Here is a 13,360-nt window from a genome sequence, read left to right as displayed (position 1 = left end):
CTCTTGAGGATGATGACAGGGAGGATAACCATCTCCTCCCAGACAACATCCCTTGTGGCCTCTACTAGCAACAGAATACTGTGTTAGATATGCCATAAGCCTAAAATGGTATGGAAATTCTTTTCTCATAGCAGCAGAAGTAGAATTTCTTAGCCTGGAGATAGGCACAGATGGAACATACAAATTGGCTTAAGAAAGGTTTAAGTAAACTCATGGATAGGGATAAATTCATCTATATTTCAATAATTTGTTGACTCCATCTATTAGTACAGTTGCAATCCACCTAAGTATATAGTACATTCAACTCTAGTCCACGGCTTTTCACCACTTCCCAAGGTATCTATCCCACATTCTGTGGGGTCTTCCTCTAGATTTCTTAAGATTTCACAGATAACAAAAGAACATATGAGATATATGTCAGCTACTTTTCACTCTGACTGGATGACCATACCACCCCCTTTTCCAGTCATACATTTCTGGGATGATATTCTATGTACTACTTTTCCTCTGCATTGTTTCTAAACAAATGACTCCTAGATTTTCAGATCCAGCTTCCATCTTTCTCCTGACCTACAGTATATCAACAACTGCCTGCTGAATGAATGATAAAGCATTCTTCCAAGTACTTACTATATGCAAAAATTTAATAAATGCATGTCAAACTTGAATGAATTTATGCATACTGTATTACAGTTTCTCCCACTTGCTTTTCCACGGGCCGTTAAAGAATCCATGATGAGTTTTTAAAAGAATCTAGTGATATATTAACTTTTGTCTATTGAAGGGAGGAGAAATAAAACATTACAAAAGTTTTGAGGTTGACCCCTCCCAAAGTCCTTCCACAAAATATTGCCACTATCAAAGACAGGCTAGGGGGTGGAGCCAAGATGGCAGAGTAGAAAGACCAATCTGCTATAGCTCTCCTCTCATAGCTCATAAAATACCTGTAAAAATGACTCTAAACAAATTCTAGAACAGCAGAAGCCACAAAAAGAGATTTCCAGCTCAAGACAGCCTGGAAGGCCAACAGGAAAATTCTATTGCACCAGCTTGGAGCAAAGCACAGCCCAGCCTTGGCCACATGGTGCAGCATGTACAGGATTGGAGTAGGCTTCAGGGCACAGAATCCCAGGCAGCAACTGCAGCTCCTAGATTTCTCAACCCACAAATGCCAAAGATAGCTTCAAAGGTTGGTGAGAAAGCTCATTCACCTGGGTGAGAAGGGAACACAGTCTGGCCCTGGCCCCAGGACTATGGCAGTTACTGACGCAGCAGCGTCCATTTTTAGAGCTCTCAACCTAAAGACCCTGGGGGAATTGAGCCATCCTAAGTGGTAGTCCTGGGGTGAGGAGGAGCACTGGCTGGTGGAACTTGTGGAGGCTCTGGACAGGGAATCCTGCTTAGAGATCCTGGGCAAAAAAGCTTGTGGTTGCTCCCAGACCAGAGCACAGGGCAAGAGAGGAGCAAACCCTTCTCCCTTGATTGTGCCACCTTGGAGGAACTGAGAAGTTACAGGTCCCTAGAGTATACCCTCTACCTGACAAAGGACTCAAAAGTCAAGTAACTGGCTGGGAAAATGTCCAAAAATGGTTGTTTTCTTGGTGAACAGGTATTTTCTTCCATCCTTTCAGGATGAGGAAGAACGAAGTATACCATCAAACAAAAACATCAAAGACAAGACTTCTACATCCAAAACCTCCAAAAAAATGTGCAATGGTCTCAGGCCATGGAAGAGATCAAAAAGAATTTTGGAAATCAGGTAAGAGAAGTGGAAAAAAAATTGGGAAGAGAAATGAGAGCAATGTAAGAAAATCATGAAAAGTGAATCAACAGCCTGCTAAAGGAGACCCAAAAAAAATGTTGAAGAAAATAACACCTTTAATAATAGACTAACCCAAATGGCAAAAGAGATCCAAAAAGCCAATGAAGAGAAGAATGACTTAAAAAGCAGAACTATCTAAATGGAAAAGGAGATTCAAAAGCTCACTGAAGAAAATAGTTCTTTAAAAATTAGAAAGGCTAAAGATCTTATGAGAAACCAAGAAATGACAAAACAAAACCAAAAGAATAAAAAAAAAGAAGATAATGTGAAATATCTCATTGGAAAAACAACTAACCTGGAAAATAGATCCAGAATAGATAATTTAAAAATTATGGGACTACATGAAAGCCATGATCAAAAAAAAGAGCATAGGCATCATCTTTCATGAAATTATCAAGGAAAACTGCCCTGATATTCTAGAACCAGAGGGTAAAATCAATATTGAAAGAATTCATCAATCACCTCCTGAAAGATATCCCAAAAGGAAAATTCCTAGGAATATTGAGGCCAAATTTCAGAGTTTGCAGGTCAAGGAGAAAATATTGCAAGCAGCCAGAAAGAAATAATTCAAGTATTGTGGAAATACAATCAGGATAACACAAGATCTTGCAGCTTCTACATTAAGGGATTGAAGGGCTTAGAATATAATATTCCAGAAGTCAAAGGAACTAGGACTAAAACTAAGAATCACCTACCCAGCAAAACCGAGTATAATACTTCAGGGGGAAAAAATGGCCATTCAATGAAACAGAAGATTTTCAAGCATTCTTGATGAAAAGACCAGAGCTGAATAGAAAATTTGACTTTCAAACACAAGAATTAAGAGAAACATGAAAAGGTAAACGGGAAAGAGAAATTATAAGGGATTTACTAAAGTTGAACTGCTTACATTCCTACATGAAAAGATGATATTTGTAACTCTTGAAACTTTTCTCCATATTTGGGTAGTTGGAGGGATTATACCCATACATATAGACAAAGGGCACAGGGTGAGTTGACTAGGAAAGGATGATATCTAAATAAATAAAATTAAGGGGTAAGAGAGGAATATATTGGGAGGAGAAAGAGAGAAATGGAATGGGGCAAATTATCTCTCATAAAAGAGGTAAGAAAAAGCTTTTTCAATAGAGGGGAAAAGGGGGGAGATGAGAGGGAAAAAGTGAAGCTTATTCTCATCACATTTGGCTTAAGGAAGGAATAACATGCATACTCAATTTGGTATGAAAATCTATCTTACACTACAGGAAAGTAAAGGAGAAGAAGATAAGTGAGGTGTGGGAGGAGGATGATAGAAGGGAGGGCAAATGGGAGGAGGGAATAATTAGAAGTAAACACTTTTGGGGAGGGACAAAGTCAAAAGAGAGAATAGAATAAATGAGGGGCAGGAGAGGATGGAGGGAAATATAGTTAGTCTTTCACAACATGACTATTATGGAAGTCTTTTGTGTGACTACACATGCATGGCCTATACTGAATTGCTTGCCTTCTCAGTGGGAATAGGAGGGAGGAAGGGAGAGAAGTTGGAACTCAAAGTTTTAGAAACAAATGTTGAGAATTGTTTTTGCATGCAACTAAAAAACAAGAAATATAGAAATGGGGTATAGAAATCTATCTTGCGCTACAAAAAAAAGAGAGAAGATGGGGATAAGGGAAGGGAGGGGTGTGATAGAAGGGAGGGAAGATTAGGGAAGGGGTAATCAGAATGCATGGCGTCTTGGAGTGGGGGAGAAGAAATGAGGAGAAAATTTGGAACTCGAAATCTTGTGGAAATGAATGTTGAAAACTAAAAATAAATAACAGTTTCATAAAAAAGACAGGTCACTAGACTTGATGAAATTTTTCAGCATGTGTATCAGTTTTCATGCTTAATACCTCAGATTTATACAGAAACTTTCTCCATGAGTCTTGAAGTCCTTCTCTTCCCCAGATTCCTTTCTTCATCTAACCTGTTTATTTATTTATTTATTTTTTACAAATGGGAGGACTCAGAAGTATTTAAGAAAGAGAAGTCTCAACTTTTCCTGATTATTGGAATATTTAAAATGTAAGGCTCTTTTTGTAAAGCCTATGACAATTTCAAAAGGAGTCACCTTGGAAACTGAGTGAAACATGATCACTGAAATTAGCTGAGAGGAAATATTCTCTAGAGCAGCCAACCCAGCTGCAAAATCTCTTTACTACCTTTGTATTAGAAATTATTCTGGTAACTATGGTAAACGTAAGGCAAAAGAAATAAAATCTCTTTTGCATAATTCCTATAGGAATACGCGGGTACAGAAAATATGATATTGTCCTTTTGGAATAGTGCATGCTTGATACACATATAATTCCTTACATAAGGTGAATTTAAATGTGCTATGATCACATTTTTAAAAGAGCCTAGCAGTGCCCTTGGTATATCTGTTTCAGTGAAAAAAATATGTATTTTTCTGAGCCAATTTGACATACCATATAAAAACACAAGGTTAAATTTTCAACTCCTCAAATGCAAAAGAATATACAAGTTTTTCTTTTTGTAATAAAGATGCTTTTACAGATTGTAATTTAGAAAAGGCTACAATGACCTCCACAAGCTACAAGAACTTTTTTTTGCTTTTTCATTTATTCAATTTCTTTTTCCCCCAGGGGAAAATTTTGGAAATACTCAATGGTTTTCCATTAGGAAAATGGTCTTTATACTTTAAAAGAATCATCTAAGAAATTCTTGTCAGGTACTTAGACTTTAATGTGAATATGAGAATAATCAATTCAAATAATCAGTTACTACAAATATCAAGTTAGGAGTGAAATTTGCTAGATTGTCAATATCTGACTAAACAGTCTGCATTAAGTCCCACAAAATAAAGGCAAAAATGAGTAAGCTAAGTATCTGAAAATACAATGTTACCTAGAGAAAATGTAACAGTCCTTCTCAACAAATAATTTTAGTTCATTTAGTCAGAGTATACTAAGAACTAAGATGGGGCATTAAAATTAAATAAGATAGCCTCTGGCCTCATGGAGCTCACAATCTCATAAAATAATGACATACAAATAGCTATAATGCAAAATACTATTTGATCAAGCAGGCAAAAAGGGCATAAACAAACTGCTATGGAAAGTCCAAAGAAAGAAAAACTTCCTATTATTGTCTCCAAGAAATTGAAGGGCTGAAATGTGGACGAGGAAGTAGATATGTTTTGTTTCAACTTTAAAGGACAGCGATAGGAGTCATGTGTGGAAGAGGTAATGTAAGGGAAAACTTCCATGAAGCTGTGCAGAAGTGGAATGGGTTGCCTCCAAAAGAAGTAAGTTCTGCCTCACTCAAGATCTTCCAGCAGAGACAATGCATAACCATATGGCGGAAATTGTAGGAAGGATTCTGGATCAGGTATAGGCTGCCTGAGATGGCTTCTGAGATCACCTCCAGGTGTGAGATTTTGTGAATCTTTAATTTCTCTCTGCTTATATATGACTAGTACATCTACTGTAGGTAGTTCCTAAGGACCTTCCCTGTCATGTTTTTTTTTTTTCAGTAGCATTAAGTACTTCAAGCTCCGTTTCTCATTTGTTCTCAGAAAGATCCTTCCCCTTCCTGAATTTTATTTTTTTCTGATCCTCTCAGTTGTTAGTGCATTACCCCCTCAAAATTAACTTGTATTTATTTTGCAAATATTTTCCATATATTTATATATCAACATATTGTCTCCTTCAATAGTATGTAAGCTTCTTCAAGGCAGGGACTATTTTATTTCTATGTTTGTATCACCATCATCTAGTACAATGCCTTACACGTAGTGGGTACTTAATAAATGCTTACTGATTGAATTACAACCTCTATATTTTTGTCACTTGCCTCATGTTGCTTCTACGCGCAGCTTTGTCTTTTTGCTATGCTGAGATTACCCTGCCATGCTTTATATTCCTTTATTTTTACCATCCTTGATTTTTCTGTAATTGATTTTTACTTTCCTTGACTGTTTTTGAGAAGCCCAAGAATGGACACTGCTATCAGCATCAATGTAGTTTTTCTACACAAGAACAAATTATATACTCTGCCTCCACTCTGACACATACGAACAAGTAACAAACTACACAGGTTTCATACCTCTTCCTAGATGTCACATGAAATAAAAAGAGGAACAGAATGATTCATCACTGACAAAGCAGAAGGATTATTCAAGGATGAGTGAGCACACTGGTTTTCCTACACTCTGAGGATGAACTAATAGGCACCTAACCCTTCATATACTTGTTAATTTCCTACCCTTTTTGGTCTAAGCATTCATTCTCCTCTGCTAATTTATATTTTGTCAATTTAAGCAATGTTTCTGGACAACATATTTGTCTAGCACAGCACTGATCATATGGAAGGGGAGCAATGAAAACCTGTTCACTAATTCATTTGGCAATTGTGACATACCTTTGTAATTGCAGTGAAGACCTTTTCCAGAATGGCATTAGGCTGGGCTTTCTGTGGTCCGTTGGCCTGGATGTTAAGCCCTAAGGCACATGGTTTGGCTATGAATCTGAAAAAGATAAAGAACTGACATTATATTTTTCTGTAGGCACACTGAATGCAACTCAGTTATAATATTGATTTTTTTCCTCATAAATCCCCTAATTTTATGTTTACAGTTCCACAAATATATATACATATATACCTATACATATATGTATATGTACATATGCATATTTATACATATATGTATATGTACACATGTATATTTATACATACATATATTTATATATGGTAATTACAAAATAGAGTTTATTCATTTTATCTCTATAGTTCTCCAACAAGGGAAAATTTCCAAGAAGCCCTTAAATTTCTTGACTTTATATCGTAAGACCTATCAGATGGGCATCCCCTCTATGATTAAAATATTTCATAACAAGGCAGCTAGGTGGCACAGCAGATAGAACACCAGCCCTGGAGGCAGGAGGACCTTTGTTCAAACATGGCCTCAGATACCTGAGATTAGCTGTGTGAACCTGGGCAAGCCACTTAACCCCAACTGCCTGGCCAAAAAAAAAAAAAAAACAACCAAAAAAACAAAAAGCCCCCTCGAAGTTTCATAACAATGAGGCACATATATAATTCACTTTGTGGTTCCTCAAAGATATAGTTCATATAATTAATAATATTGACAACTGCAGCTCAACAAAACATTTAATGTACATGGCAAGTCTCTGTGCTAGGTATTGGAGATACAAAGATGAAAATGAAAAGCAGGTTCTGTCACCAAGAAGTTTACATTCTACTGGGGAGAGTGGGAGTAGGTTATAGAACAACATGCAAACAGATATGCAAAGAAAAGATAAATTGAGAAGAGAGAGGCAACTGATAACTAGGAGAATGAAAAAAGGCTTTCCATAGGAGATGACACCATAGGAGATTACACCACAGAAGAATGGAGGAAGTGAGGGATAGGTAACTGGAAGTTCACATCTACATACCATGGTGGTGCTAGTCCCATCAACTCTAGCCAAGTAAACATTCACAACATTACCATCCCATTTCTCAGAAACCTGCGTAACTCTTATAATGACAGCTTCAAACAATTGCTCCTGTATGTTCTCCAAAGGAAAGCAAAATGAATTTCTGCAAAATTAATCATTTGATCAAAGACTAAAACAACTTTGTCCTAGAGACTTCCTTGCCTTCTGGAGGAGGGGGTGGGGTATGGGTGGGGGTAGGGGACAAATATCTACTACTGTTAATAGTATCATTTGATTCCTCGGTAGAATTAAAACCTTATCTATAGCTCCCTCAGTACTAAAACAATGGACCACAGGGACCCATTTTTTCATTTACCCCCACTTTTCTATCTCATGCACATTCAGTTTGTTCCTGGGGCATGAAGAAATAGTTTTCTCTCAACATTTTTAGAAGTTGAGGGAAAACCCCAAGGGTGATGGGGAGGAGTAGCTCATTCCAGTGCTTATGAAGTATTTGACGTCATCTGGAAAAGATGACATTTCTACTGAAATAACACCACCAGGGAATAATTTGCTCCAAGTTCTCCTTAATATTTCACTTTGAATAGGATTCTAAGCAGAAGAAACAATAAATCTTGCTATATAATTAAATACTTTTAAAGTTCTTACATAGTGCCTAAGGTATACTCATTCTGTGATAAGATCACAGATCCCTTGGAGTACTGAAACATATACATAATGCAGATCCAACAGAGAAACTTCTATGTGAAATGTTTCTAGCTACAATTTTTTTATTCTAGGGTCCTCCCTGGTCCTTGGGTGAATTGTTCAAGTACCACTCATGGAATTAATTCAATCCCTCAAGGATAATTCTATAATTTCCCAGAAATAGAACATTGCAATTTCCTTGCAGAATGAACTTTCACTGAGATATAAAAGATGAAAGAAAAGATGAGGAAAAAAGGTTGTCTTTCCAACATGTCTTGTGTTCTATGAAGAGCTAAATGTATAACACCTTTGAATGCTCTAAGACAGGGACATTTTAATCCCCAAGTGTTTTGCTTTAGGGAAGCAACAGTTCCCTGAGGCCAGGAACGGGTTTGTTTTGGGGCTGTTTGGTTTTTTTGGGGGGGAAGGGAGGTGCATGCCTTTGTATCCTCAGCACCTTGGACAGCATTGAGTACATAATAGGGACTTCATAAATACTTGTGGACTAAATGATATAAATCAAGCGACTCTTTTTTTTTTTTAACTTTGAAAGGCAGCATGGTATAGTAGGAAAAAATGCTGTCACTTATTACTTGTGTGACCTTGGGCAAGCCATCCCTGTGGACCTCAGTTTCCTAAACTGTAAAAGGAACAGGGTAGACTAGATGACCTCTAAGGTCTCTTACAGCTCTAAATCTGTGATCCCAGGACCTAACTTGAATTTCAGAATACTTAATTCATTAACAAACTTCACCAAATTAGGATGTCTGTTAGTCTTGTAAAAACTTTTCAGTGTTCAGAAATACATTTTCTAAAAAAGTCATAAAACTGTCCTGCAACTACATGGTTTCCTGATTGTTTTTCAGTAGTGGTAGCTAGTCTTCTGGTGACACATTTCCCTTTGAAAATGCCTAAATGACCCGTGAAAAAGTACACATTGCTCAAATAACTACATTTGTTCATAAAATTATTTCTCTTTTTAATTAGCACTGGGCACAAGATGGGGAGACTGATTTTTTAGTCAGTCAATAAGCATCTATTAAGCACCTACCACATGCCAGGCACTGTGCTAAGCACTAGGAATACAAGAAAGGCAAAGAGAATCCCTTCTTTCTATAATTTTATTTTAAAATATTTTTAACATTTATTTTAAAATTCTGGGTTCTACATTTTCTCCCTCTCTCCCTTCCATCCCTATCCCAATGATTGAGAAGGTAAGCTTTTGTTGTTCAGTCAGTTTTTAGTTGTGTCTGACTCCTTGTTACCTTATTTGGGGTTTTCTTGGCAAAGATATCGTAGTAGTTTGCTATTCCCTTTTCCAGTTTATTTTACAGATGAGGAGCTGAAACAATAGGGGTTAAGTGACTTGCCCAGTGTCACAAACTAGTAAATAAATGTCTGAGATCAGATGTGAGGATGTGTCTTCCTGATTTCAAACCAGGACTCTCTCCACCATACCACCTAGCAGCCCAAGATGGCAAGCAATATGATATCAATTATACATGTGAAATCATGCAAAACATATGTTAAAAAAACAGGAAAAATAAAGTGCAAAAACATACTTCAATTTGCACTCAGAATTCATTAGGTTTCTCTCTGGAGGTGGATAGCATTTTTCATCATGAGTCCTTCAGAACTGTCTTGGATTACTGTATTCATCACTGTAGCTAAGTCCTTCAAATTCATCACTATAATATTGTTGCTATGTACAATGTTCTCCTGGTTCTGCTCATTTCATTTTGCATTCGTTCATATAATTCTGACCAGGTTTTTCTGAAAACATCTGAAACCCAATTAAAACAAACTAGTCCAAGGGTGGGGAACTCAGCCTCAAGGCCTCAAGTGTGGCCATTTGACTGAATCCAAACTTCACAAAACAAATACCTTTAATAAAAAGGATTTGTTCTATGAAACTTGGACTCAGTCAAAAGGTTGCACCCAAGGACCTAGAAGGCCAAGAACCCCAGGTTCCCCATCCCTGAGCTAGTCTTTCAAAACCCTTCAAGCAAAGGGTAGATACAAGGGGGTAGAGAAAAAGGCAGTAGAAATGCCCTAAATCACTATTGGTTAGAGAGATGCAAATCAAAACAACTCTGAGAAACCAGATCACACCTATCAGATTGGCTACCATGACAAAACAGGAAGATGATAAATGTTGGAGAAGATGTGGGAGAGTTGGAAAACTAATTCATTGTTGGTGGAGCTGTGAGCTGATCCAACCATTCAGGAGAGCAATTTGGAACTATGCCCAAAGGGCTACAAAAATGTGCATATCCTTTGACCCAGCAATATAGCTTCTAGGACTGTATCCCAAAGAGATGCTAAAAATGGGAAAGGGTGACACATGTACAAAAATATTTATAGCAGCTCTCTTTGTGGTGGCTAAGAACTAGAAATCGAGGGGATGCCCATTGGTTGGGGAATGGCTGAGCAAGTTGTGATATATGACTGTAATGAAATACTATTGTGCTATAAGAAATGATGAACTGGAGGACTTCAGAAAAACCTGGAAAGACTTATATGAACTGATGCTGAGTGAAAGGAGCAGAACCAGGAGAACTTTGTACACAGCAACAACCACAGTGTGCAAGGAATTTTTCTGGTAGACTTAGTCCTTCATAGCAATGCAAGCACCTAAAAAATTCCCAGTGGACTCTTTAGGCAAAATGCCTTCCACATCCAGAAAAAGAACTATGGAACTGAAACACAGAATGAAGCAGATTATTTTCTCTTGTGTTATGGTTTGGTTTGGTTTTTTTCGTGGTTTCTCCCATTCATTTTAATTATTCTATCAAACATGACTAATGCGAAAATGTGTTTAATAAGAATGTATGTGTAGAACTTATAAAAGATTGCACACTGTCTCAGGGAAGGAGGGGGAAGGAGAAGGGAGAGAGGGGGAGAAAATCTAAGATATATGGAAGTAACTATAGAAAACTGAAAACAAGTAAATTAATTTAAAATAAAAGAAAAAACTAGTGTGTTGAATAAAAAGGAAAAAAAGAGAGAAAAGTTTTCATCACACTTCCAGGAATGTAATTCCAGCCAATGGCAATATCATGAAATATCAGACTATTTCAATATACCTATAAGATTACTTTGTTTAAGAAAACAAGAAAAATAAGGAACATATCATAGTAATGGAAGTCACACCTTTGAAAAAACCTCATAACTTCTGCTTCTTTATCTGTAAATTAGACATGATAGTTGTACATTGTATGCCTTAAAGGGCATGAAATGAATTCTGAATCAGCAGTGAGTTGAAATAGTGTATAAAGTTTTGATTGGAGTGAGGAAGTCCTGAGTTCAAATCCTTTCTTAGACACTAACTGTGTGACCCTTGGTAAGTCATTTAACCTCCAGTCTGTCTCAGTTTCATCATCTGTAAAATGGGGAAAATAATAGCACCTACTACCTAGGATCGTTGTGAGAATGAAAGGAAAGGATTTTTTTAAAGCACTTTGCAAACCTCAAAATATTATATTTGTTGTTGTTAAGCTGTTTTTCAGTCTTGTTTGTTTTCCTGTCAGAGATACTGGAATGGTTTGCCATTTCCTTCTCCAGCTCATTTTACAGATGAGGAAGCTGAGGCAAACAGGGTTAAGTGACTTGCCTAGGGTCACACAGCTAGTGTCTGAGGTCACATTTGAACTCAGCCCTTCCTAACTCTAGGCCCATCCTAGGTGCCCAAAACACTATATAAATGCTTCCTCTCATTATTTCCTCAGGGAAAGAAAAACAATTTTACTCCCACAAAACTGACTAAAATAAAAATGTACTTCATGGATCAAGCAGCACCAAAGTTAATGGAAGCCCAGAAAGCTGAATTGGGAGAACAATGTTAAAAAAAAAAAAAGTCTGAATCACAGATACATTAGGAGATAATGAAAAAACATTCCATTCCAGATGCCTACCAAGAACCCCTGGCTCAGTCTCCTGCCTCCAAGAAACACTGTGCTTTTTAAAAACTCTATAAGTAATTCTGAAACCTTCTTTATTGACCTCTTCTAGCATTTCATCAATCTCAAAGAATCTTTCATGCTGAACTTGAAATAGATTTCCTTTTTTTAGTCACCCACAGGAACTGTGAGGTCAACATTCTTCTCATAACTAAATGCATAGAAAGCTTCTCTTTTCCAGAGTAAATATCCTTTCTTCCTTTAACCTTTCCTTAGTAACTTGGTTTTATATAATTTTAATTACATTTGTCACTTTTCTGGATCCCAGTTTATATCCCCCTATAATTTGTATAGTTTTGCCCAAAGTAATATAAAATAACAAAAGACAATTATGATCTTGGGGAAAAAATACATCTGAGTAAAAACAAACCCTCCCCCCACCTTGTTTCCTTCTTTCTGTTTGGAAAAATATCATGGAAGTTTTATTGTTGTGGATTCTGTTGGTCTTTTATTTTTGGCTCTTTAATGACACTGCTTGCAGAAAAATCCTCATTGTAACATGCTATGGCCTCCTCACACAGACACACAGACACATACTATATGTTGTCCCATTGCCCTTACATTAATCACCAAATATGATCACCAGGAAAATATTACTCTGTGTGTGTGTGTGTGTGTGTGTATGCATAGAAGGCTTGTCCTACAATCTGAAACTACTTAGGGGATGCTGATAAAATTGGTCAGTATTAAAGTGTTAGACATAAGTCTCAAACCTTACTGAGGTTTGAGACTTTTTAAATATTTTAAATTTCATTTTACTTTAAATTTTCAATTTAAATCCCACTATTTTGTGGACCTTTAATTGGTGTAAAGATTGATGTGACAATGACACCAGATAAGAAGTCTTTCAAAAATCACATGCTGAGCTTCCTGGCATGATCTTCCAATAACTCTTGACATGGAATTTAATAGACTACTATTTCAATTCTGTTTATTTGTTAAGATTTCTAATTGTATGTATATTATCTCAATGAGTTGGTATATGTAAAACACTTTGAAAAACTTACAGAAATCTATAAATGCTGACTTGTAGTATTATTCCATGCAGTATTTCTTATTCTTCAGTTTGACTGGATCTGCAGCGTGTCCCTGCCTCTGCAAGGATCTAAAATCATACATGTATTTTTTTTGTATGTGTAAAATTTCAGGGCATTCAACAATTTCCAAAAGATTGTTTCATAAAGATTTCCAACAGTCTCTCAGAGCGGTAGAACATCCCAAGGGAATGTTACATCCTGATACTATCATGAGTTTTATTGCATGACAAATCATGGCTACATAAGAGAGGTAAAATAAGAAAAAAGAACTTCCCAGATCTCTTCACTCTTTCCATGAATGTGAAGAATTTTTAAAAGATACTAACAATAGAAAAATAAACTCCTTTCTACCAGCAAAAACCTAAAATCGTGGCAGGTTTCTCTGGGATCCAATTCTACTAAATGATAATTAG

At 36.7% G+C, this 13,360-nt stretch overlaps 1 protein-coding gene across 2 annotated transcripts in view; it reads right to left on the bottom strand.

Moving 5' to 3' along the window:
• CERS6 (ceramide synthase 6) overlaps positions 1 to 13,360 on the bottom strand; it is a 291,305-nt gene that overhangs the window by 210,866 nt on the left and 67,079 nt on the right. For both annotated transcript variants that reach the window (XM_072612222.1, XM_072612221.1), the window contains exon 2: positions 6,225 to 6,330. In XM_072612222.1, coding sequence (XP_072468323.1) covers positions 6,225 to 6,330 — 106 coding nt within the window. The remainder of the gene's footprint in view (positions 1 to 6,224; positions 6,331 to 13,360) is intronic.

Source organism: Notamacropus eugenii, chromosome 5 (genome assembly GCF_028372415.1).
Source record: "Notamacropus eugenii isolate mMacEug1 chromosome 5, mMacEug1.pri_v2, whole genome shotgun sequence".
Classification (NCBI taxonomy): domain Eukaryota; kingdom Metazoa; phylum Chordata; class Mammalia; order Diprotodontia; family Macropodidae; genus Notamacropus; species Notamacropus eugenii.
This window is presented reverse-complemented; position numbering and strand designations above follow the sequence as displayed.